This window comes from Homalodisca vitripennis, chromosome 4 (assembly GCF_021130785.1).
Source record: "Homalodisca vitripennis isolate AUS2020 chromosome 4, UT_GWSS_2.1, whole genome shotgun sequence".
Lineage (NCBI taxonomy): Eukaryota > Metazoa > Arthropoda > Insecta > Hemiptera > Cicadellidae > Homalodisca > Homalodisca vitripennis.
In genome coordinates, this window is record NC_060210.1 from 155,672,639 (window position 1) to 155,699,537 (window position 26,899).

The following is a 26,899-nucleotide window of genomic DNA, read 5'->3' on the forward strand; positions in this document are numbered from 1 at the left end:
AGGAACGACTGTATGGAACTATGAATGTCTTAATATGCCTTCTTGCCAATTGTAGCATAAATCGTTATAAAATATCAGCGAATAAAGAGTTATATTAGCAACAACCCTATACACATCTATACCAGACTGGTCTATATAACTTGAACTAAATAAATTGTGTAACTAATGATTTATGTGTTTTCCTGGACTTTGCCTTCTGTAATAGTAAAAACGCGATCACGTCTAGAGGTGAAGTTTCTTCATTGCCAGAAGAACATTGCCATCTGGCTCCTTACTCCAGTCTTGACCATATGGACGAACCTCCTCAGTGGCTGACCACCACGGATTTCAGAGAAAAGAATAAAAACTTAGGACCAATCGCATTATTTTGCTGATACGTAGTTACATTGTATATAGTTACAATGATTGAAATTGAAGCTACTATTAGAAAGATTTAAGGTAAAGATATTTAACCTTTACAACAAGATGATGATAGAAGGTATTACCGACGGAGGAGTGTGTAATAGCCTTCTCTGCATTCTCTACGTCCAAAAGGTTAAGTGAAAGTAATTACCTAATGATCTTAAAATCGGTCGTCAAAATAGAGCTTGTTCATTCATTCGTTCTTTATGTGCCAATGCTCCGCAATTTGTACTATTTATTATCCTTACTTCCAATCCATCTGTAAAATTTCACTTTTTCCTTCTTGCACAGTCATTACTAGCTTTGGTGTTTGATGTTCAAACTCTGTAAATTGTGTTTTTTTTTTTAATTAAGATGTAAATTCAGATTGTTTAGAAATTGGTAGGCCTGTGACAAGACTACGTTACTGTTAATTTCGAGTTCTTCTGTACTGTAATTAGAAAATATGAAGGCAATATCATCACCATACATAACAGCATTTTCGTGGTTTATAGTGAGCACTAAATTATTTATGTAAAGGTTAAACAAACAGTGGTCCAAGTACTGACCCTTGGGGGACCCCAAATTTAGTATCAATCAGTTCCGAACAGTGGTTATTGAGTTTGACAAATTGTTTTCGATCCCTAAGATACGACTCTAGCCACCTCAGTATCTCATTTGCAAAACCTAGGCGTTGTAAACCCTCCATCAGTCTGTCATGACTGACACAGTCGAACGCCTTAGCCAGATCCATCATTACACTGTGTCCGCTGTCTTCTCTCCAGTCCCGTGACCACATGGGATATAAAAGTCGCCAATGCCTCACCAGTAGAGCGGCCCTTGACAAAACCTTGTTTGTTAGAATATTATTTGTGAGCAAGTACGGTGATAATCTATTTTAAAAAATCAGTTCAAATACTTTACTTAGGCTTGAAATTTGTGTAATTGGTCGGTAACAGTCAAGAGACGCACTGTCCTCCCCTTTGAATACAGGTATCACTAAACCAGTTTTTAGTAAAGACGGAAAAGTAGCTTGCTGGAAAGAAGAACTTATTATAACAGACAGGAATTTACATATTCCACATGAACAAGCCTTCAATAATCAATTGGATATATCATCAGCTCCACTTAAATGCTTTAACATTTTGATGGCATTTACAACCTCAGCAGGGCTTACAGGATGTAACAAAAAAGGATATTCTAATCTCGGCAAGAAATGATCATTATTAAGTGGTGGTTCATTTGATTTTTCATTTAAATTAGCTCCAATTGATACAAAATGGTTATTCAAAATATTACATACTTCCTGTTTATCTGATACTATTCTGTCGTTGATATGTACATGTTATTGTTAGTACTGACACTATTGTACTTTTCTTTTATTAACTTCCATGCATACTTGCTTTATTAGTTGATTGCGATAGTATGTTTTTTTAAATAGTTAGCTTTAGCCCGGTTAATTGTTTTAGAATATATGTTCTTGTACTTTCTTAATGAGCTTAATTTGCTTCACTGTTATCCAATTTTAAATTTTTCATGTAATGTTTTCATTGTTTGACTTGACACTTTAATACCTGTTTTTACCCATCCGTTATCCTGATTTCTTCGACCTTTGCGTATTTTTTTAGGGCAAACAAAATCAAGAGCATAATTAATAACACTTATAAAAGAATTAAAACTGCTCATATACTGGCTCGGCAACATCGATAGCGTCCCAAGACCCTTGACTTAATATGAAGTTCAGAGTAGTCAAGTTCCTGGATGTTAGACAGCGCCTGGCAGAGGAACCTTTCAGGAGGTTCATAGATATGGAGACTAGCTGAGCGAAATGGTCCAATAACACAGTACCCAAGATATCAACACTTACATATTCGTTGACTATGTCAGTCATGACCCAGTCCAGCAATGATTAGCAACCAGCAATAGGATACACTCGAGTTGGGGAGTTAACTAGCGCAGTTGAACCAGCCAACCAATCAACATTTATATCGCCAGTGATAACAGTGTATGCTTTATTGAAAAGTACAAATCTCTTAAATAAATCCGCAGTTAGGCGTGTAAAATCTCTACAATTGCCACTTGGAGAGCAGTACACACCAAAAATGTCAATTTCAAGCGATTGTTCTAAGAAGAATTCGATCAGCACCTGCAATTTCTAAATTCATTTCTTCGGCCAAGGAGTGCAGATCAAAAGGCTTTATGTTTAATTTGACTTTTACAGTATATAAGTACTCCGCTTGATTTATGGTGTACTCGACTATAACTGCACTAACCTATAACTACAAAAATCATGTATAATTTTTTCATGATTTTTTATCTCATGTTCAGTTATTATGAGAATGTGGGGTTTCTCATTTAAAAGCAAAATATCAAGGGAATCAGCTTTTTCCCTTATGTACTGTATGTTGAGATGCAAGACCTTGCAGCGATTGCCAATTACATTTTATCACAAATATTTCTAACATATGAGTTGTCAGTGTTTATATTTATTATATTTTATTATATTTTAAGGACAGTAAATATTATTTAAAGGTTTATATATATATATAAGCAGAATTTATATATATATATATATATATATATATATATATATATATATATATATATATATATATATATATATTATATATATATAAATTCTGCTTTTATACACTCGAAGTGAATATATATATATATATCTCTTTTTCTAAAAAACGTGGTTGTACGATTACAGGAATGGCAGAATCACTTTTAGTACTTAACACACCATTAACATCACTAGGCACATTCTTCTTACAAGGTAATGTCGGTTACTCAACTAGAGACTCCATGTCAAGAGCCGGAAAGGATGCACATCCACGCTGTTGGTCCACTGCGTAGTTTCCTTTATCATCTCCAGAAGTAGTTGCCGTCTCCGCAGCGACATCAGCACCAACATCCCGAGGGTCACCGGCGCAGCAACGTTTTGTGTCCGACAGTAGAAGTTGCGTGTCTAAACGGGTGCAAGAGGTCTCGGGAGCGTTGTCATGATCTGTGTCGGACAGTTGTATACGAATATTGGAGAGCAGTAGCAGGCATTAAAGTTTAATTTGTCGATATATTACTGTAGTGTGTAAACAAATTTTCCATTGACACCCGCAACAACCAGCAATGCAGCTGTCATAATTACTTGTGCCAGTGCTCGCGATTAAAAAAGGATTATCAATCTGTTTACATTATGCGATTGTAGTTGCTCAAGGTCTCTCGCAAACTTTACTCGCACATTAAAAACTCGGCTCTATAACAATCGATGTGTCGATCCTTGATATCGAAGACTAGCAGACGATTTTATTAAGTGACAGATCGTTTTGTGTGACGCATGCGCTCGTTGTAGAACTGCCATCTTGTGGATGATCCTACAAACATTTTGTCAATAAAGTGTTAACCAGGGTTTTGTATGTGAAATTACTGTGGTTTGTGCAGTGGTTTTAAAATTTGTTACAATGGCAGACAACGAAAGTAAAGCCATGCAATTAATGGCTGAAGCAGAGAAAAAACTAACTTCCTCTAAAGGATTCTTTGGTCAACTATTTGGGTAAGAACGCAATTTTATTATTACATTATAGTGTACTTAGTCATCGCTCTGTAATCAAATCGATCGACCAGTCCTACTTTTCCTGGGAAGAATGACTAAGTTGCAACAATGTAAAATCAAACAATGATTTTAAACAAAATGTTAATTTTTTTACAGCATTAATGATTACATGAACGAACAAATATACAAAAATCAAGTGGCCTATTTAGGGTATAAAGGTTACTGATTTACTGTCTCCCTTATTGATTCTCTAAACATAAAGGCCTATATCAATGTAATTATGATATTATCATTGTAAGCAAAGCCCACAACAAAAATAGGCCTATTTTATAGAGAGATTCTGAATGTTTTAAATCAATCCAAATAAGTAGGCTACAATTTGACTATGTTTGTGATGATCTGTTAAGCCTATGTAAAGTAACTTACTTTGTAGCTATTTTAAAATTAGAAATAATAACCAGCTAGAATGTAAATTATACAATTCTTATATGCAAGTGGTGAGGTGGCATTCCTCAGTTATCCCATAATATGGGATAGACAATGAATAATATATATTATAGACAATGAATGATTCAAAAAGATGTATTTCAACATTCACCATTTTTATATGGTACCAAAAAAAGAAACTACATTTACAAAAACGAAAAGTATAGCAAATTTTTGTGGTGATGAACCGACCAAAGCCGTGGATAACAATTGAAAAAGTTCTAAGCCTAAATCAAAAAACCTCGAACATACACCTGAGAGTCCACGATGACTGGACCAAGCATGAACGATGTCTCTGGAAAGAATAGTCGCAGTGAACAACACAGTGAATTACTATCTCCGTAACTGATCAGCAACTGTGAAAATTTCTGCATTTAAAACTTAAATTGAGATCTTGAAAATACACCAGATGATTTTGGTAGAGTACCTATGAAATACTAATCAGTTACAGACTTTATAGCAAAATAATCAAACTATAACCCTCTAACTGATGACCGACGGCACAGACATTCATCAATACTGCTCTTGTGAACTGATCAAAGATGGCACAGAGGTCGGTCAACTTTCTGCTATTATTATGCGAAAACTTTTTAAGTTACAAAGATATAAGTTGAATCCTTTACTGTTCATTAATTCATGTTATATAGTTAGTAATATTACTCGATATCGATCCAAATGCTGCTGCATGCAGCTGGTGACATGCTGCACTGCCTTGACATTCTTGTTGCTAGGTTAGGAATATTATGTAGGCTAGTTTTGTGCAATTGATTGTTATGTTGTGAAATGGGCGATCTTCGTTGTTCAAATTATATACGTGAACTATTGGATGATGAAAAATATTAGTTCTGAATATCAAAGTGACATATTGGCAAATTAAGTGCATGATGATATTTCTTTGTCAGGTAGTCTGGATGATAATAAACTGGAATGTGAGTTGGGTTGAGGAAATTGATAATGACAGTGAAAACAATTATTTCATCATTATCTGATATTCCTCTTGCATAAACAATTCATCAAACACCAATATGGACACACGTAATGCCAATAAAGTTGTACATACTTTATGTTTTTAAAAGCGTTTGTGTTTTAAATAAGTGTATACACACACACATATACGTAATGATCTTTTTGTTCACTACAAAACTGTACCTATATTTTGTACATTTACAGTGTCTTATTATCCTGTCTTGTGAAAGTTACATGTAGGTGAAACTTGGAAAACAAAAAAATTGCAATATATATTTTTTAATTGATGTACAAATAAAAAAAAACAATACTCTATAAGTTCATATTTGTACTATTGTAGATGATTTTTCTCTGGGTTCTAACAAAAAAAACCATATATGTCACTTATTACTTAGCATATTTAGCACATATTTTTTTTTAATATCCACAAAAATATTGTGCGAAGACAAAAACCAGTGTATCATTCTGGGAGTTTTTTATTATCAGTTGGAGGGTTAACCTTCGTTTTCTATAAGAGACTTTAATAAGCGGCCTTCACTTGTTATTCGATTGTTATCATTAAACTATTCTCTATATTATCCAAATTCGATTTTATATATTAATCTTACGAAACAAGAAGTATGATACATTAACATCAAGAATAATACATTACAATTTGTAATAACATAAATTTATAAATAACATTATAAAATACAAATCCAACTGTGGCCTAGACCTACACAACAGAAATACATTATAATAGTTATAGATTGCCCCCACGGAAAGCAGTGAGCAACAGCTTTTGTGAAGGCAGTAACCAAACTCACATTTATCTAGAAATTTATTACATCATTTCCTCATATTCATCATTTTCAAATTCTCAACAAATTAGTTACTTCCTTCTGTTTATTGTTTACATGATAAATGATTGTAACTTATAAGTAGAAATCATGTTTTGTTAATTAAATTGGGTACTTTGGGATTATACCGACCACACCAGTATGAAGAACACAAAAATAGAAATTTATAGAAACAAACATGATAGAACGAAAAAACAACTCTTCAATTACAAAATTACAAACTTACAAGCATTTCCAGGTATTGTGATCGGTATTGTTGTCGCTGTTATCTTATCTTTCTCGAGAATCCTGATTACGGCAGGCCGCGCGGCATCACGTGATTTGCACGGTACATCGTTGCCTTTCCATTACAATTCAATTTATATTTCTGATTAGCCCCTCTAGAATTTGATATTTTACTGATAGGTACTATCTCGAGGGGATGTTTTTCTTTCGTCGACATCAGCGCGGGGCAGCACCGAAGGTGTGCTGCCGAAGCCCGCGCTGATGGCCGGAGGCACTCGCATTTTGGGTGGCGGAATGTGATCAAGAATAAAAAAACAAGTTTTGAGTGTTTTTTTTAATAAAAAGTTTAGTTTGGTAAATGTTTGTTTTTTGTTGAATTTTTGTGTTTGGAGAAATGTAGAGGTTTAAAACACGGAAGTACAACAAAGCGATGCACCAGCTGAACGGGCGGCGAGACTCTGCAATCACGTTATCTACTAGACGCTCGACTTTGACCTCTGTCTGAGGATGGGGAGGGGTTTGCGATAAGACAATTCCTGTTTTATATTGACGAAATATTGTTCTACGCTAATCTAGTAATCAGTAGAAACGAAATGTGAAATAACGATTCATGTCTGGGTGTGGTCGGTATAATCCCAAAGTACCTTAAATTGTAATATTGAATTATTCATTCTGATAAAAACAATCAAACCATTCGATAAAAAACAACTGAATAAAGATGTCCAGTGTAGACCTCTTATTAAAGTCTACCCGTTTTCTAAAACGCTAGGCTCATTGTTATTATTTTTAATTTTTTGTAGTCTCTTTATACATTTACACATTAGGTCTTAACTATTGGACACACTTATCTACTTACTTACTGTGTGGGGCTCTTCCTTGCTTCTCCCCCAGCTATTGACTTGGCAATGTTTGTTAGATAAGAGTTAAGACGATTTTAACCCTAAATAAGTGCTATGTGTCATCTAAGGTGTTACTCTTGTACACAGCAGTTGGCTTTGGAGTCTTGGGTTCGATTTCTATGCCTGACATCCTGTGCCTGTGGTCTGGTATACATATGAAAGTCAGTGGTCGTTGGTAAAGCTGGTGGGAGTGCCCACGGCTGCGGTGTAGTAAACGGCTACATTGACAATAGAATTTTTGACATTTCTGATTATTAAAACTACTGAACAATAAAAATCAAAATGTGGAACCGAATTATGTTATGGGTATTTCTAACTATAGTATAGTTCAGTTTTCATATCCAAAAAACTAATACTTAATTTAATTAAATATTTGTATTTACTAAATTTTAAATGGCCATTATTGAAATACCACAAAAATTATTTTACTTTGTTATAATTAATTTTGCAGAATATTGTTATTTAATAAATTGAATACCGCTAGCAATAATTATCCCTTAAGAGGTTGTGTTTATTATTGTTTCATAGAATATTGCAGCAAAGTCAAAGTTGTCACCTACTGAGCAGAAGGACATTACAGGCTTTTTCACCTGGTGTAAAATCATTTATAATTTTACAGTGTTTTGTAACATTAAAATTTTTTTATTATGTGAGTCAATACAGTACAAGGCCAATGGTACTAATAAAAAATGCAACGGTCACAGACAGGATTTAAACCTGCACTATCTCTAACTCAATCTCAAAGTCCAATGTATTAGTCCGCTTGGCCACTGTTTCTATTTATACATATATAAAAGCAGATATCCTGCAACTCCTAAATGCAAAAACAATGACAAATAAAGACCGTGGAATTTGTTAGGTGAATTTTGACCTAGAGGTGCACTAATGAAAGATTTTTCTCTGATCTCAAGGCTCCTTCCTACTGGCCTCTAAATTTGCCTAAATTTTTATAAGATTGCAATGCAACAAACACCTTATCAATAGAAAAACTGTGTAATCAGCTGTTCTATGTAAACACTGTAATATGACGATACACTTATATGTTTTATCAATTTAATTACCATTTTTATTGATTTCTTTGATTGGGGCAACAATACAAACTCAACCAAGGTGGAAATATAGTAATTCATTCAAACCCAAAATGCTCATACACACATAAATCCTAAGAGAAAAGCCATTCACAATTTCGCTTAACATAATTAATTATATGAACACTGAAATAATATCTACCTAACCCCCTGCCCCTCATTTTAAAATTACATAGAGTCCCGTTATTTATCATATCATTGCATTAACTGAAAGGCTAAGGACTTAAGATTCGTCTATTGGCTTAAAATAGTTTAGTTGTTACTGAAATCGTTGGAACACTCAATCAAATGTCATGGAATATTTGAGAGAAATTCTAGTTATTTCACAGGTACTTATAAAAACTGTTTCTCTCACTGACTCCATGGCCCCAAATCACTGCTCTTTAAACTTAAATCTAAAGTGGTTCAAAAGATTGGAATATTTTTCAGTGACTATCACTTATATCAGGAGTGTTTAAAATATAAAAAATATAATTTAAAAAGAATATGCACATTGTGGTCCTGTTTCCAGCAGTATCAACAGGTAACTGCTAGTGTACCGTATGTTCCAAATTTTAATGTACACTGAAAGGATCTTCTTTTGATTAGCCAAATAGCATGTTAGTAATTTTTGCATTAAAAAGAATGTACTCAAACCATACAGCTCGTTTGCTTGAAACATTTTTCATTATAATATTTAAAAATTAGACAACATTTTATACAGATTTCATGAAAAAAAAACAAAAACGTTTCATTATAGCTACTAATAAGAGAGCTGTGACATTTTGAAAATTTTGACCGAAAACAGTTTTTTTTAGTGTAACGAGTGAACGATGCAATCAATAATCAACTTGACCACATTAATTTGTTGGTCTTGTTATTATGCACAACTTCGTCCATTTAATCTTTGTTATATCTTTTATAGTTTCCCCCGGTTTAGTGTGCATACAATTTTGGAACACATGGTTATATATAAGAACAAAAAAGTGACTATTCTCTATGAACTGTTTAAAAAAAAAAAAACAGATAAATAATAATTGTTGATTGACTAACATCATTAAATCCTTTTATACTAAAAGTCAAATGCAGTCTGATCTGAGTGATAATTTATTGATCAACTCATGATGTTCCATTGAAAATGGTGTTAAGTAGAGCACAAACAACACGTACAGATATAAGATGTGGTAGACAGGTAGACAAAGGATAAACATAGTGTATTACAGCTAGGAAGGTGCAGATATATAACACTAGTATACTGCCTAGTCTGTAGTAAGCTTACTTCTCATAAACAGCTTTTTATGATGAGTTAATTGTCCATGTACTTACATGACGGGACACTGGTATTGAAAGGGTTATATTTATAAAGATTGAATCACAAAAAGTAATTGCTTCACCAGAACTCAAACCCAGATCTCTCACGTGCCAGAAGAGTGCTACCAGTACACCACAGAGGCCTTACTTTTTACGATTCAACTATTTTGTATTTATGTGTTTCTTTCATATTGTGTTTAAATAACCAAACTAACTTATTATTGGAGGACATAAGGCAACATCTTATGAGGGTGGGCCTTAGCCAGACTGATGAATGCAGACTCTGCGGAGAAGAGGAGAAATCAGCGATGCATATTTGGCTAAATTGTCCTGCCATATAAAAAAATTCTGAAAAGGTTCCTGGGAGCATATCTCCTCAGCCTCAAGGACATCAGAGAACAGGAGCCCTCAAATCTGATCGGCTTCTGTAAAAGTCTCAGATTCAGAGGATACAAATATAAGTAAGGGAGGCGCAAAGGTCCTTTTAGGACTAAGCACAGGGACAATCCGTCTTTTTCCCTCGGGATAAAAAAAAAAACTTATGATCGGAAGACTACATAACTGTCAAAAAAAATTTTAACATTAATTAAATTTGTATAAATGGCAATAGTCTATAATTTAATTTAAATAAAGATTGAATCACAAAAAGTAGCAGAGCCTCCAGGAATTGAACCTGGATGTGTGTACATACACATTTACATATACATAATTCAAGTTTTATACATATTCCAGGTTCTATTGGTTATAGTTCAAAAGTGATTGGAATATTTCTGAATAGTTTTTGTCATAGTAATGTACATATTTTAGAGGATCCTCCAAGGTGGAGGAGGCTGTGGAGTGCTACCAACGTGCAGCCAACATGTTCAAAATGGCTAAGAAGTGGGCTCAGGCTGGTAATGCCTTCTGTGAGGCAGCTGCATTACACTCGAAGGCTGGCAGTAGGCATGACGCTGCTACCAACTATGTTGATGCTGCTAATTGTTATAAGAAGTCTGATCCTAATGGTAAGTAATCTGTAATGTTTAGCTAACACCTTTAGTGCCCAAACTACTTATACAATTCACAGTTTGGATGCATACAGCTACTTCCAGTTGAGACCAAGTTTAAATCCATTTGGGATCAATCTAAGTCTCTACATTTGATGTAAATACAGGGGTGCTGAAAAAGTCCCGGGGCGGTCTAATAACTTTTTGAACTAATTACAATATAAGAACCAAAATTTACATCAAGCTTTTGCTCATATAAAACTATTATTTTATGTATTTCACCATGATATCCTGCTTATGGGGGACGTCCCGCTAGGGGTCTGTGAAAATTCTTAAAATAGAAGCATAGGTCGAGTCGTACATCAAATTAAAGCTCTTTTTAATTAGAAACATTTTGGCGAAAAATCTGACGTAAAACAGTTGACGCATTACAAAATGGCGGACACTCAAAGATTATAAAATACAGAATTTTTCAAATGCAAACATTCTGGTTGTTAGAGAAAACTGAGACACTTAATCTATTTATTTTACTTCTTTTACTTCAAATCACTAACCAAAACAGTTACAACAAATGTTCAAAGGTGTTTGCCTTCAGTTTGCTGACAATATCCCAATCGATTGTAGAACGCATTGTTTAAAGCTTGGACAGGAACACCCTGAGCCTCTCTCTTACAAAACGGTTTCTCAACTCATCCAAATTTTGAGGTTTTGTTTTAAACACTTTTTCTTTGAGGTAGCCCCAAAAGAAGTAGTCTAAAGGGGACAAATCTGGAGAACGGGCAGGCCATTCTATTGTTTCCCTTCTACCAATCCACTTATGTGGAAAGACATTGTCTAAAAAATGTCTTACATGTACGCCATAATGTGGAGGGCTCCATCTTGCTGAAACCAGATATTTTCAAAATTATCACCGGAAACACGTTGAATTTCAGGAATTATCTGGTTTTGGAGTAATGCTAAATACACTGCAGAGTTTAAATTTCCCTCTACAAAGAATGGCCCTACCACATGCCGCCCCAAATACCGGCCCCAAACATTTAACTTTTCCTGGATGCTGAGTATGTGTTTGTATCATCCAATGTGGGTTTGTATAGCTCCAATAGCGGCAGTTGTGGCGGTTTACTGTTCCAATTCAAGCAAAATGTTGACTCATCAGTAAATACAATGTTTGCTAAAAATCCCAAGTTTTCATTGATTTTATTCATCATAACTTCGCAAAACTCGATTCTACGATCAAAGTCGTCTTCGCTTAGTTCCTGCACCAATTTATCTTTATTATCCTTTGTAACTATTAGTTTTTAAAATATCTGAGACTGAATATCGACTAATTCCTTGTTGTTGTGCTATTGAGACAATCGATTCATGTGGGTTCTCAACAAAACACTGTAAAACGTCTAAAGCTTTGTCCTCATTGGTCGCGGTCTTGGGCCTTCCGGGATCTAGGAAGATCTGCAATGTTTCCTGTCTGTTCAAACCGCTGTATTGTCCTTCCCACAGTAGATTTTGAAATTGGAGGTCTATTGGGAAAAGTATCATTAAACAGATGCCTTACCTCATCACATGATCTAAATACGGTCACCAAACCCGCGCATCATTAATAAAGTTATTCTTTTCTCCCTCGGAAAGCGCCATAGCAAAATAAACTAGCACTACTGAAACTACTTGCAAAATTAGGGCTTTGAAGACTTCTAAGTGACTGAGTTGATAAAACAACTGTATCTGTCAGCTGGCAATTTCATTGTTGTCTTTTTGGTCTTGTTTGCTCCAGCTGATTACCTTCCAGATAAGGAAGGTAATAACCTTACCTGCTGATAAGGAATTTCCAGATAAACAATGCGATATCAGCGTTCTACAATCAATTGGGATATTGTCAGCAAACTGAAGGCAACACACTTTGAACATTTGTTATAACTGTTTTGGTAAGTGATTTGAAGTAAAAGAAGTAAAATAAAAGATTAAGTGTCTCAGTTTTCTCTAACAACCAGAATGTTTGCATTTGAAAAATTCTGTATTTTATAATCTTTGAGTGTCCGCCATTTTGTAATGCGTCAAACTGTTTTACGTCAGATTTTCGCCAAAATGTTTCTAATTAAAAAGAGCTTTAATTTGATGTATGACTCGACCTATGCTTCTATTTAAGAATTTTCACCAACCCCCTAGCGGGACGTCCCCCATAAGCAGGATATCATGGTGAAATACATAAAATAATAGTTTTATATGAGCAAAAGCTTGATGTAAATTTTTGGTTCTTATATTGTAATTAGTTCAAAAGTTATTAGACCGTCCCGGGACTTTTCAGTACCCCTGTATAATTGTCTGTCTTTTTGTTGTTTACAAAATAACAGCCAAAAGGATTAAGCTAAACCTTCAAGGTTTGCATACAATTAATTCATCTTATAAAGATTTATGTAGGTGACTGCAACTCAGGGAAATCCCTTAGCCAACTAGAATGTATTGGAACTGTTAAACAAACACTACAATATGAGAATACAATCAGTTCATGCTAATATTGATTGGCAGATATGTTTACAGTTAGATCACACTATGTTATGCAAACTGTGTGATACTCAGGGTTGTAATTAGCTTCTTGTCAACATTAGGCTATGCTAGGATTAAGTTCAACTCATCTTCTTACATATACTATAAGTGCAACTAACAAGACACTTGGGCCGATCATCACTGATGAAAGTGAGGGTTGGTACAGAGCAGAAATAATGCTATTCTATAAGAGTTCGCGATTTAAAAAAGATTTATTATATTTTTGCGTATTTTGGTGAAGCGATTTTAATGTGAATTTAATGTAGATGCACCCACCTTGTATTTGTTATATGAGACGTGTTCATAAAGTAAGAACCATTAAAAAAAAACAAGTAAAACAATTTTTTTAACACAATTTTATTTCAACATGAAAAGCCCTAACCTTAAAACTATTGTTTAACATAGTTTCCACCGATGTTCACACACTTGTCGAAGCGGGTGATCAATTTGTCTATACCCTCTTCGTAAAAGGTTCCTGCCAATGAATGTAGCCATGACTCCACAGCAGTTTTCACTTCGTCGGTTTTCAAAAAGTTGGCCGCCTAACTCGCGCTTCATGTGCAGGAACAAGTGGTAGTCAGACGGTGCCAAGTCCTCGCTGTAGGGCGGGTAATCGAACTTCTCCCAACCAATGTTTGAGTGTCACCAACGGTATGGGGCTGAGCATTGTCATGGAACAACACAATTCCGTTACTGAGATTTCCTCTCCATTTGATTTCTATTTTCCCGCCTTAGTTTACAGGTTTCGCAATACCTTACCACATTAATGGTTTCACCTCATGGGAAAAAATCAATCAGCAAAACACCTTTCCGTTCCCAAAAGACAGTGCTTATAGTTTTTTGAGCAGGCATTGAATTTTTGTTTCCTCGGGAATTGCATGTGTCGCCACTCCATTGGCTGCTGTTGGATTCCGGTCTGACATAACGGATCCAAGTTTCATCACCTGTCACAATTTTTTTAATAAAAAATCCTCACCCATCATCACTGTACAGTGTGAGAAAAGTTAAAGCACTTCTGAGTCTCTTGGTTTTGTGTACATCAGTGAGCATTTTTGGAACCCATCGTAAACACATGGGTTGCGATAACCTAAGCGGTTCATAACAATTTTGCACAAAAGAGTGCATGAAATTTGTTAGAAAACGTCAGATAGCATTGTCATAGTGAAACGTCTATTCTCTTGGATTTTTTTCGTCAACTGCCCTTACCAGATCATCGGTGACGAGAGAAGGCCGACCGCTCCGATTCTCATCATGCACATTTGTTTGACCGCCATTGAACATTCTAACCCACTTTCTCACCATTCCTTCACTCATTACGTCTTCCCCGTAAACATCTTGAATTTGACGATAAATTTCAGCTGGTTTCACATTCCTTGCGTTCAAAAATGTTATTACAGAACGAATCTCACAAGTGGTGGAATCACTAATAGTCTTAAACATTTTAAACATTCAGAGAAAACTGAAAACACAATGTAGAACAAAATGGCATGAATCGACAGCCAGTGAACAAGGATGACTAGTGCGCATGTGTGGAACACCAATTGCTGCGCTATGGCGACAATAGAATGAAATGGATTTACTTTCTGAAACATATCTCGTATCTGACACATGAATTCTAAACAGTCTATCCTACTAATTTTTGGCGTATTCTGAGTCTTTTTTTTAAATGTGTGCCGCTAGTGCCTATCACCTCCTGCTTACCTCACTGTATTGGCTCTCTGGAGGCAAGCATGTAAGAGTTTGGAGTGAGGAATGTTCAACCTCTTATGACAAAATGAAATTGTATTGCTACATTCTACTAATTTTTGTTCTAATAGAATTATAAGAGAGTAAAGCTTGTTTGTATTATGTAGTTGTACTAAAGTAGAAATATCTGTTATAGAGGCTGTAAATTGTCTTCTGAAGGCAATAGAGATATATACGGATATGGGACGATTCACGATGGCAGCCAAGCATCATCAGACGATTGCTGAAATGTACGAGACGGAAGCTGTGGACCTAGATCGGGCAGTGCAACATTACGAACAAGCTGCTGACTATTTTAAGGGAGAGGAAAGCAATTCTTCTGCCAACAAGTGCATGCTTAAAGTTGCACAGTATGCTGCTCAGTTGGAAAATTATGAGAAAGCTATCAAAATATACGAATCGGTAGGTACTTAAACTAGCCAAATATTTTTATCTTCTGCTGGATGACAAGTATATTACCTGGAAAATATATATTCAAAAATGAGAAAACAAACTTTTGATACATGCTGTAGATTTTAAGTAGAAGTCATGAAAACAAATAAATAATTAGATATTTTAGAACCAGGTAATTAATTATTTGATCTGATAATTTTATAATATAATCATCTATTACGCAATCTCTCAGAATTTTACTTAGAAAGTCTCTTAGATTTTAACAATTTTGTTATTTAGTAATGTCTTGTAAAAAAAAATGTAATATATCAGTACCTAAAATTCCTGAAAAATAAAAATACCCCTTATGGATGAGTCAGACTTGATTAGTTTGATTCATCTAACACTTTTAGGAGGGCTTGAGATTACATGGGTATAACTCTTAACATAGTAAAATGACGTTACATTTAATAAATAAGATATACTATTCACATGTAGGTCATTTCAGTCTTAACAAGCAGAATAGTAGTGAGTTTCCAGAGGTCAAAATGTTAAATCACCATTAATCTAGCTATTGTGTATAATATTAATATTTTGGCTTTCAAGTAATGTAGGTTAGTAAGATGTGGTGAGTGCACATTCAACTTTGAAAGATTAGTAAAAATTAATATTTAATGTTGGTTTTATACTGGATGTGATCTTTTAGTGACAAAAGATAAAATACATCCAGATGGGATACAAACTTTAAACATCCAATGTTCTTAATATTGTATAATTAGAAATCTCCTGACTGACTAACTTTTCAAAGTTTTAACCGTACTTGGTATTGTAATAGGAAGCGGAAATTTAGCACAATTATAGAAACACATCCATGCCAAATGACAAATTCCAAAATTTTTATTTTTTAAAGTTTTATCCTGTTAAGGTCATTTTTTTTACTAATTTGTTTGAAATTTTATATGGACATGTGTAAATTGATTTTGGTCAGGTGCCATTTTTATTTTATATTATTTCAATTTTATAGTGTACATATAACAAATGTTAAAGAATTTCAAATTCAAAACATTTCCACTATCCATTCATGTTCCATTGTACTTACAGTAGATACAGTATAAGTGATAGCAAGTGTGTAAATTATACATTTTGAAATCATTGGATCTCATAGACTTTTTCAGCGAACATCACTTATCATTCTTTTATTACAGAGTTAGCTATTCAGTTGTTTAATATGACCTATGATGGTGCACAGTCTTGCTGGTAATCCACTTTCGTGTTTTACACTTATCTATGTTTCATTTGTAGAAAAATGTACAACGCCAACAAACCCAAATAGACCATCACATCAAAATACCAAAGGACCCAAAAGAGCGTAATGAAAGGGTAATCAAACAGAGGGATGTACTGCCCTGTTTCCTTAAAACCCCAAAAACAATACAGTTCTTCCTTGGACCAAGGTGAAACCTTTACAACAAATTTGAAGTCTGTATCACCTTTCCATTTAGATTTATTGCTTTGATCTTTTGACCGCAAAATCATTAAGGATTTTCTTTGGAACAAGAGGAATCTATGTACGTTCATTAAGAGTTGTTGCACAAACAGGCAGTTGGATGGACAGACTGCTCTTTGTGACATTTTGACTCCAAAATCATTAAGCTTCTTCCTTGAGTCCAAGAAAAATTTATATACTAAGTTTCAAGTCTGTATAACCTTTTTCTCAAGAGCCAATGACACGATTTCAAGAAGGCTCTATGTGCCACTATCAAAGTTTACTTGTTATTGTACATTTAGTGAAGAGAAATGGGCCTATCATGTGATTGTCCCACATTTGATAACTTTTAGTGAATCTTGCGCATACACCTTCACTTCATTACATTGCTCTAATCTTCAAAACCTTCAGTTATATGGATTTATACATGTGTTAGTCAGAAAAGAACATTCTATTGAAATACATAGCCTTATGGTCAATAACATTAAGAGTATCATGTACAAACTTAACACATTTCAGTCAATTATTGGGTTTTATTTCGTGACAGCTGAATTTTGTTGGCTTGTCTTAGTGAAACATGTTTTAGATTGTGATTTCGATGTTCCAAGCTATAAACCCTGCCAGATTAGATTCTTTGGGTTTCGTGTAAACAGGATTGGCATAGGGTTGACAAAATGTTTTCTTCTCACATTTTGGTTAGACTAAGAATATTTTTTCCATGGTACAACTTTCTTTGGAGTGTTTCAACATGAAATGTTCATTATTTTAAATATGTCTAAAATTCTCTTTGCACACTAATCACCGATTCTATTTTTATTTGGCAAACCACAAACTGCACTGCTAAGCTTTCTGCAGAACAGTCAAACTTGCACTGATTCTTTGGTGGGATGTACAGAACAAACTTTTATTGTTAACCCTTTAAGGAGTGCGTGTAAACGCTACATAATGAGTAAGGCCGTCATATGACATATATTCTTATAGTGGCCCAAAGGAGTACGGACGTCGTATGACATTTAGCCTCTGTATTTTTGTATTATCGTAAATGCATTGCTAATACTGATTGCCTTTAGGTAGATTAGTCTGTAAAGTGGTTCCATCTATCGGCAACATACTTAACTTACATGTTTGTGCTCGCATTTACTTGTAATCTGATTTTACCACCAGATCGCAGTAGACACCTGGTAGAAACCACCAACTCAAGGTCGCGTCGCGCACGCATCGCTTTGCTGTCAGAATATGCCGCCACATTATACTAGCCATTCCTCGTATACTGCATACTGTGGCTATATTTATCTTGTGAGAGTGACATATTTTTTAAACAACCATCTAGTTTGTTACTGTTGTCCAAATGGCAGACAATGCTGATTGAGTCTGCCATAGTGAGGAAATAAGACCTTTGATTTTGAAAAAAAGTACTGAAATATTGACTTGTATAACACATAGTCGTTTTTTATTAAGCTTTCAAATGTACATAAACATTTTTTAAATATTGACTTGTATAACACATAGTCGTTTTTTATTAAGCTTTCAAATGTACATAAACATTTTTTAAGAGATTTTAAAAATTTTAATTTTTTTCTCCTTTTGGTATTTTTTTGGATTTCATCCATTACTCATTTTAGACTATCAAAGGAAGATGTCATATGACGTCCATACTCCTTAAAGGGTTAAAAGAAAGTTTTGTTGTTAATCAAAAATTAATTACATAAAATTGTGTATACTGTAATGTAAAAAAATTTAAATAGTTTGAAATATAATTTTAGTTTTTAAATTTGAAACCAGACTTATTTATTAGTACAGTTACTAATATTTCATTTTTCAGGTTGCCTCAAACTCATTAGAAAGCTCACTGCTTAAATATAGTGCAAAGGAGTACTTCTTCCGAGCAGCTCTGTGCCACTTGTGTGTGGACGTGTTGAATGCCCAGCATGCCTTGGAGCGGTACACAGAGTTATATCCAGCATTCCAGGACTCCCGAGAATACAAACTTCTCAAGGTGATTGATTATGATAGGATTAGACCAATGAGTTCCTTTATGGAGGTTTTTTTAACATATTTTTTTAACAACTGTAAATTATTTCATTATACTAATTTATTGTTTATTTCTTGTTGGTAATTTTATTTCAGTTCTAATTAAAAACACCCATTCCCTTTATATTGCTTACTGACAAAAGCAGTTTAATAGCTAAAATTATTTGAACCTCTCTTACTGACGTTGTCGGAAATTTCTGACCTGTTACTTTTTTGCAAATACAATTTAACGTATTACAACAGTGTAATAATTACTAATATAGAATAATAATTACTAATATGCATACTAATATAGAATAAAATAGACAGTTTGAGAAACATCTAAAAGAGACAGTACAAATCCGCAATAGACAGATTGTTTAAGCATCAGCCTTTATTTTATTTAGGACTTTCTGATATCAGTTTTTGTAGTCTCCAATTCTCAATTGCTCTTTCTGGCTGCTGATATTCTTTTTTCCTAAAATTTAAAAGTATATTACTGTTGAGGCCACAAGTAAATTAATGTTGTATCGTTTTTTTCTTAACTTTTGAATGATTTCAAAACCAAATGACATATCGGTCTGGTAACTTAAACCTACCTTTCATTTAAGTATATTGATGACTGATTTTAAGTGAAGGTCAGTATTTCTTTTACAAATTATAAATATTCATTCTGACAAAAACTGCCTACCACCAAGCATATTTTATATCAGTGCCAGTTGGTCTGTTTAGAATGAAACAGTTAATATGCATGAAGTAGTCATTTATTGCTTAAAAAAAAAATTTTACATAGGTGTTAATCCAAGCAAAATCTCTTTAGATAGATTACAATAAAATTCAAATACCAGCTCAAGTGACCAATGTTTAAGTTTTATATGTATACTTTATATCATCCTACAAGTATTTAGATTATTCTCATTGCTTCTGAGCTATAAGTTGTTTCAAAGGGAAAAAATATTAATTATTTATTGTTAATATTTCTTTAACTATTTATTTATCGTCTCTCTTTTAGTTACCTTTTATTTTTTCTACTAGACTTTGTATATTTTTTATTGTGTTGTTTGTGTAATTATTTTGAACTGGTTATTTAATAATAATATAGTAAACCATCAGAAACAGTTCAACAAGTACCTTTAAAATATATATGGATTATTGTAGGTCCTTATTGACCATATGGAGGAACAGAATGCTGACGGGTTCACAGAAGCTGTCAAGGACTACGATTCTATCTCTCGACTAGACCAGTGGTACACGACGATCCTCCTTCGCATCAAGAAACAAGTCAATGACAACCCTGACCTACGTTGAAACCCAACTATCCACCTCAATAACAGACTGAGACATGTTTTGGCATACTTGTTGTAGTTTAAGCGCATGTCACATAACTTCAAATTTATAGGATGATCTGTGAAATGTAGATCCTACATCATTTGTCCGTATTATCAACCACTGCTTGTTTGGCAAGTAAATTATATGGGAAGTATTTTCCAATGATCTAAATTTGCTTTAATATCTTATTTCTTATTGTTGTTCGCCTATGGTTACCAGCTTAACACTGATTAGTTTTTAAATATATTTTACCGATGTTGAATAACTAATAGTCCAATAGACAGTGTTAATGTTAATTAAATTTAAGCAAAAAAAAGTTAATAATTTAGATTATTTTCTAGAGTAATGTTATATTATAGACGGTTTGGCCTATTTTTGCAGGAAATTTCATTTTACATAAACTTTATCATGATTATTTTAATATATCCATATTTGATGCTGAATATGAATATACATCCTAATGTAATACATTACATTTAAAGTCTTGAACTTGAAGTATATAGTTCAACTGTGATAGTAGATTTGTTGTGTTAATATTGTTATAGTTTTGTTACTTCACTATGTATATTTGAAGTACCTATATAATTATTTAAATTTGAAATATTTACAATTTATTTTTAAATGATTGTATGTACATATAAAATGGGGCTAATGAGTCAGATAATTCTAAACCAATAAAATAAATCTTATTTTAATTACAAATCAACCCTAGTGTCTTTTTCTGTACTTGTAGTTAATTTAGAGAGAAAGAACTAAAAGTGATTTTAGTTATAACATTAAAAATATATTTTCCATTTAACTGGCACGAACTATTACTCTCATTATGTAGCACCATGTTATTAAACATTACAAAAGTCAATCATCTTATGATATTAATGGATATCAATCATCAAAGTATTAATGGAGACCAGCCGATGATGTTAATAGATATAGTTTGTAACTGAACACATAATATAAAAGATGGCCATATAAGGATAAAATTTCTTAAGAATATTGGCAATGTTTGCGATTCCTAGTAATATAAAACATACATTTTTGGTAAAGTTTTATTCACAAAAAAATAAATTTTACTTTCTTATAATTTCTATACTCTTGAAAAATACAAACAGCTTCTCTCTAGTCTGCCTAGTTCCAAAATGTCTTAATGGATATTCCAGCGTGCTGTCAGCCCAGTGTTATCAGTAAATTATTTGCAGCTTTTTTGTGCTATTCTGCTAGCCTAATGAAGTTTGTTTTAGTCTGAAGCTGGGCGTACAAGTGAATTTTGAATAATGTGTTGGCTGGATGGCTAGTGCCTGTACTGTTGCCTATTCACTTGTAGTCCTTGTTTGTACCTTCAGGTCAAAGGTTCCTACCTTCTTAGTGCATTCAGTTGTTGGATAATACAGTGAATACTAATAAAGTGAATTTCAGTTTGATATAATAATTAATATTGTTTAATAAATAAATCATCAGTGATTTAACCACATCAATAAATGTTATTAATAACTATTATTTTATCTAAAAAATTGACTAGGCAGAATGAATAGTATGAGATGATGAACCAAGGGCTAGTTTGACTGTAACACAAATAATTTTCATTATCTAGTAAGCTAATTTTGTCAGTAATAAAGAAGCTAGTATTCAATAATTATGTTTATCCCAAAATGAAGATTGAAAGGAACAAGACATAATCAGTTATATCAATGATAAGCAATAACATTTTTGCATTAGTTTTGTGATTTTAATGCAGAATAAGTGTATTGTGTTTATTCTCAGAACTCATAGCCAAATAACTTTTTGAAAATAACTATATTATATTGATTAAATATATGTGATAGATTTCAGAACTCATAGCAGAGGTTGTTGTGATACATTTTGGGAAAACGTAATACCTCATAAGACACCAGTTTGGTGTTCTTCATGTTGGGGCTTATATTTATTTGTCAACTCCAATTGTCTTACTGGAATTTAACAATAACAAAATAATTGTATACACTGAACAGACTTTGAGAAAATTAGTTACTTCTTAGTGCTTAAAATCTTAGGCAAATCTCTTCCCTCCTTTTAATATTCAAAAATATATTACTAATTAAGCAGCAGCTAAAAATATACATGTATAGTTCAATGTACATAATTACATGAGAGGTTAAATCAGTGTACAGGTATGGGATCCTGTTCATCTTAAAACTCACTCTTATTAATACATATAAAGGCTTTACTTCAGAATATAGTAGTGGATTGTTCTGATTGATATTGTTTTGAAAAGTGTCTAGATAAAAGTTATGTAACTGATAAGAGTTACAGACTCTTTAAAGTCATACTCTTTGCAGGTGGTTGCCTATTCTCATACTAGTAATGAGAAATATATGGGTTTTATTCAACTTGAAAGTATTTAGTGTTAATGTGGGTGTTTCAAGAGGGTGGATTTTGTGAACTTACAGGCTTTTCCGCATTTAAGTTCATACATTTCAAGTGATAATGATAGCAAAATTATGATACAAAAATACAATTAACTTATAAATTAAGTAACATTTGTTTATTTAATGATAGGGTAGTTAAGTCTGCATTGAATTTTTCAAAACTACTATCCTAAATTATTAGAAGTATTCTAAAAATTACTTCTATCCTTGGCGTATCACTGAAAATTATTACTAATGTTCAATTCAAAACGAATATTGTTTTACTGACAGTAAATTGTAAATTTTGTAAAGTCTCAGAAACCAAAAGTTGAAATATAAAGGTTAACTTGTTTTGTATTGAAAAGTAGCCACTAATAGTTGACTTGTTACGCACTATCTAAAAAGTGATAAAATTGTTCACAACATTTTAATACCAAGTTTACTGCAAATGTGAGTGGGGACAATGCTTCTATTATGCATGCGACGAGGACATGTTGACTATCAACATCTGACTCGTTTTGTGTCTGGGACAGGAAGCCTTGATAGCAATCAGTTTATTTTTGCGTGTAAAATCAATTACGTAAATTTAAAGTGTACTGTTCATATCTGTTTACTACATTGGATTATCTGCAAAGCAAGTAAATTTTTACAATGAATTTGGATTTGGTCCACTCACTATACTTTTAAAGTTGTAAGTTTTCAGTGTCGGTAAGTAGGCCAAAGCCTGTTGAATTTTCCAGCTTGACATGACTATGCGATATGGAAGTGGATGTTTAGTGCTTGGTAATGAGTCACTGGCAGATGATCACGATGTGAGGTAGCAATGTAATATTAATAGAATGAGTTAGAATGGTTACAGATAAATTAGTCAATTTTTCAGGACATTTTAGTCTATTTGGTTGCTCTGCAATAATGTTTGTTGCTTTCTCTAAATAACTTTTTATTAATTTTTTTGTTTATATATATTTACAATTTTTTTAGTAAGAAAAAAAAATTAAAAGCAACTGTCAATATTCTGTTACTTGTTTTGTTTATCTGTTTAAATAATTGTTTATTCAAAACAGCACAATGTTTTCAATATGCTTTTCATCAAGCTTTAAATTAATTTAAACTATTGTAGTAATCAGATAGAAAGAGCAGGCTTAAATTTACCACATTTGAAGAATATTACTCAATTTCTTAACATAAAGGTGTAAAAGAAAACAAATTGAATAGTTCATTCATGATTACTATGCACTTTTTCAGCCACATAGTGTAAGTGCACAATGTCAAAGTGACAAAGTGTTCATCGGGCATATATCCAACTTGTGTTTTCTTTTTAATGTCCATTTATGTTAAGAAGAATAGAAATAACTTCCAATCTGGTAAATGCAAGCCTGTTCTTTCTGTTCTCTTAAAAAACTGTTACAATCTGGCGTTTAGCCCTCTTTGATCAATAAACCCATTTTATTAACCAGCAATCTTTGGACAAATGAAGTAGGATTAAATAATTGCTCGCCCCTTTCCAATGTTATGCTAATACTTTTTTTCTTTGTAATTGAAGTAAATCAAATTTTGTCCTAATAGATAATTAAATAAGTGACCACTTGTTAGCCAACGACATTGTTCATTTATAATTCATTTTATAGGGTCATTCCTTTTTGCTGTCTAAAAAGGTTGTAAAAGGAAGCCTTGAAAGTCTTCTATATAGAATGATGTAATGTAAAAATGGAATAGATTCTCACATTCATCTAGAAATGAAAAATAAACAATAAATTCTGTCAGAGTATCATGAAGTTTGTATTGTCAGTGCTTAGCCTCAAATGTTAGCACATAATTCGTACTTAATTTATTGTCTTGTTTTAATTTAATAATAATTGGTAAAAAAATATTAACATATTTTTTATTGACTTTAAATTTCAATGTTGGTTGTTTAAAATCAAATTGAACAAGACTCAGACAAAACAATGCACTGACAAATTATATCAGTTGTAGTTAGTGGTTGACTACATAATTTGTTTTATGCATACTTGTAAATACATTCTTATATTTGTAAATGTTATATTAAGGCATATCACTGCAAGGTTAATTACAAGTTGTCAGGCTAAATCTTAGTTTTATATAAAAGTTGTGAATTTTGTGACAAAGCAAAATTTCAAATTCTAAAATGTATGACAAAATTCAAACATTTTTTCAGTAACAGTTTTTGCTTTCATGTTGTTATTCTGAAACTGTGCATTTTGTTTTGGTTTTTCTTATCTTATTTTCCTGCAGAAAGGGGCAGATGTAATTCATAAGTGTTGGTTATACATAAAACATGTAAAAATAATGGTTTTAACTAGCACTTGCCATATACACCTTGGCACTCTCAGCACTAAATGAGCAAATACGTAAAACCATAATATTTTTAAGATCTTCAACATAAAATGTTGTGCTATTTAAACTCCCAAGCTAAGAAGTGGAAATTAGTTTAAGTTGTTTTCTCATTTCGTAGAACCTCTGTTAGTAGTAAAACAAGTTGTGGTTAACACTCTCAGTGGCTGTGCTGTGTGTGTATGTCCCATTGTTATGAATGTGAATTAACATCTCACAGATCATTATAAGCACAAGCACAATGCTTGATTTCCTAAATTTCCTGAATGTTATGTAAGCAATTATTGTGTTACAACTTTTACACAATTCAATTTTTCTGATCAAAGCTTGTCAATAAATAGTATTGACCACAACTTTAATACATTTTCTCTGTACCAGTAGTTTAAATAATCGGATAAACAGTCATTTAATAGTTGACAACTAAGAATAACCAAGCAATTTATAATTTTACAATTTTTGATGACTGAGGTAAACTTTAAAAAACTAGTACATAAGTAATTTATTCTTACAAGTGTTTTTGTTTTACTCGATAAAAATGTTCTAAAGTAATCAATGTTACTAACTTTTAAGTAAATGGTTGTGTTATTTTTTTAATGACTGTATCACAAAATCTTAGACATGCATCAAATGTAAATCAAAATGCTAATTGATATTTTAAAGTGGCTGTCCAATGCTATGATTGGCCTTAAATACATACTGTACGAATTAACATTTTATTCATTTATGCACTATTAGAGGATAGTTTTAACTTGTCTTGGAATCATGAAGTTGCTCCTACTTCTATTATTATAAACAATATTTAAATAAGTTTAACATTAATGCAGTGGTTTAACTGCATTAATAGTGGAAGGAATAAACTCGTTCCTCTTTATCCAGTTTATTGTAAGACTGTGTTGCGTACATTAGATCTTTGATTAACTTTGAGCTGGTGGTAATCAATTCATATACTGGTTAATAGGGACACAAACTGGAATGATGTGAAACAAGGCAACAGTGACAGGACATAAACCTAATGTACATTGGTAAAGCTCACGTTTTTTAGCATATCTATTGCACTGTTAGCAGGCAAGCTACTTCGGAAGTTGTGTTTGGTATTTCTAACAGGTAAAAAGTACTTGACTGAATGAGCTTACCTGATCAGCTGGTGAAACACAAGTGATGACAATATGTATTGAGCATGTTGCGAGTTATTTCAATCGACCAAGAGCAACCTATCCACACCACTGTTGATCGTATCAAGTAGTCATTGGATATGAGATAGCAGAGACTTTGGGTAAAAGAATTGTAGTTCTGTATTTGGCCTAACAGCGATGGTAAATAAGTGCAACTGAGTTGCTTCCACCATGACTGGTACAATTTCTAACAACACAATATTTCTTTACTCTTATTTGAGAAATTATATTAGCTTGGGGGTAAATTTCTTACATTCCCAGAAGCGGCAGTCAGGTGTTATTTAATATATTTTGAGATTTCAAATAACCTGGCGTACTGTATGTAATAAAGTTATAAATTCCCTCAAAGAGTTAGATGTAGCTAATAGAAACTGCACTGTGTTGATCTTACTAATTGTATAGTTATTTCATGTAAATAGTTATGTGTACTGTTATATAGTTTTTGTTATTTTGTCTGATTAATTTGTACAGTTACACTCTTGCCAGCAATGTATAAATTAAAGATCACATTTGTAATAGTGAGTGGTGAGCTTAATAAAATTCAATAATAAAAATATTGACAGAATACCTGATTCACTTTATTGGAGTCCCGATTTCAATAGTTTTATTTGTCAATACAATTATCTTGTGGAAACTAAAAAATTTAGTTTAATTATTTCTATTTAAGTTTTTTAGGTATATAATTAAGGATGTTTTTATGCTGGATTTTTAAAGATCTCTTAATAATCCTTAATATAATGTTAAACATGTCCTATGATAAACCGACATCCATTGCATTCAGCTCTGCATTAATGCAGGTT

General features: G+C 32.9%; 1 protein-coding gene across 1 annotated transcript; it reads left to right on the forward strand.

Moving 5' to 3' along the window:
• The first annotated feature begins 3,705 nt into the window (after positions 1 to 3,705).
• On the forward strand, positions 3,706 to 26,664 carry LOC124360359 (alpha-soluble NSF attachment protein-like). The gene is made up of 5 exons (XM_046813915.1): positions 3,706 to 3,934; positions 10,535 to 10,731; positions 15,134 to 15,399; positions 18,678 to 18,851; positions 20,024 to 26,664. Exons 1-5 carry the CDS (start codon positions 3,843 to 3,845, stop codon positions 20,171 to 20,173), a joined length of 879 nt encoding a protein of 292 aa, XP_046669871.1. The 5' UTR covers positions 3,706 to 3,842; the 3' UTR covers positions 20,174 to 26,664.
• The last annotated feature ends 235 nt before the right edge of the window (positions 26,665 to 26,899 follow it).

Bases quoted from the DNA above. Each gene is read 5' to 3' on its own strand.
- LOC124360359 (XM_046813915.1), top strand. From the start codon at position 3,843: ATGGCAGACAACGAAAGTAAAGCCATGCAATTAATGGCTGAAGCAGAG. The intron at 15,400-18,677 runs GTAGGTACTTAA...TTCATTTTTCAG, and splicing joins CTATCAAAATATACGAATCG to GTTGCCTCAAACTCATTAGA. The intron at 18,852-20,023 runs GTGATTGATTAT...GGATTATTGTAG, and splicing joins GAGAATACAAACTTCTCAAG to GTCCTTATTGACCATATGGA.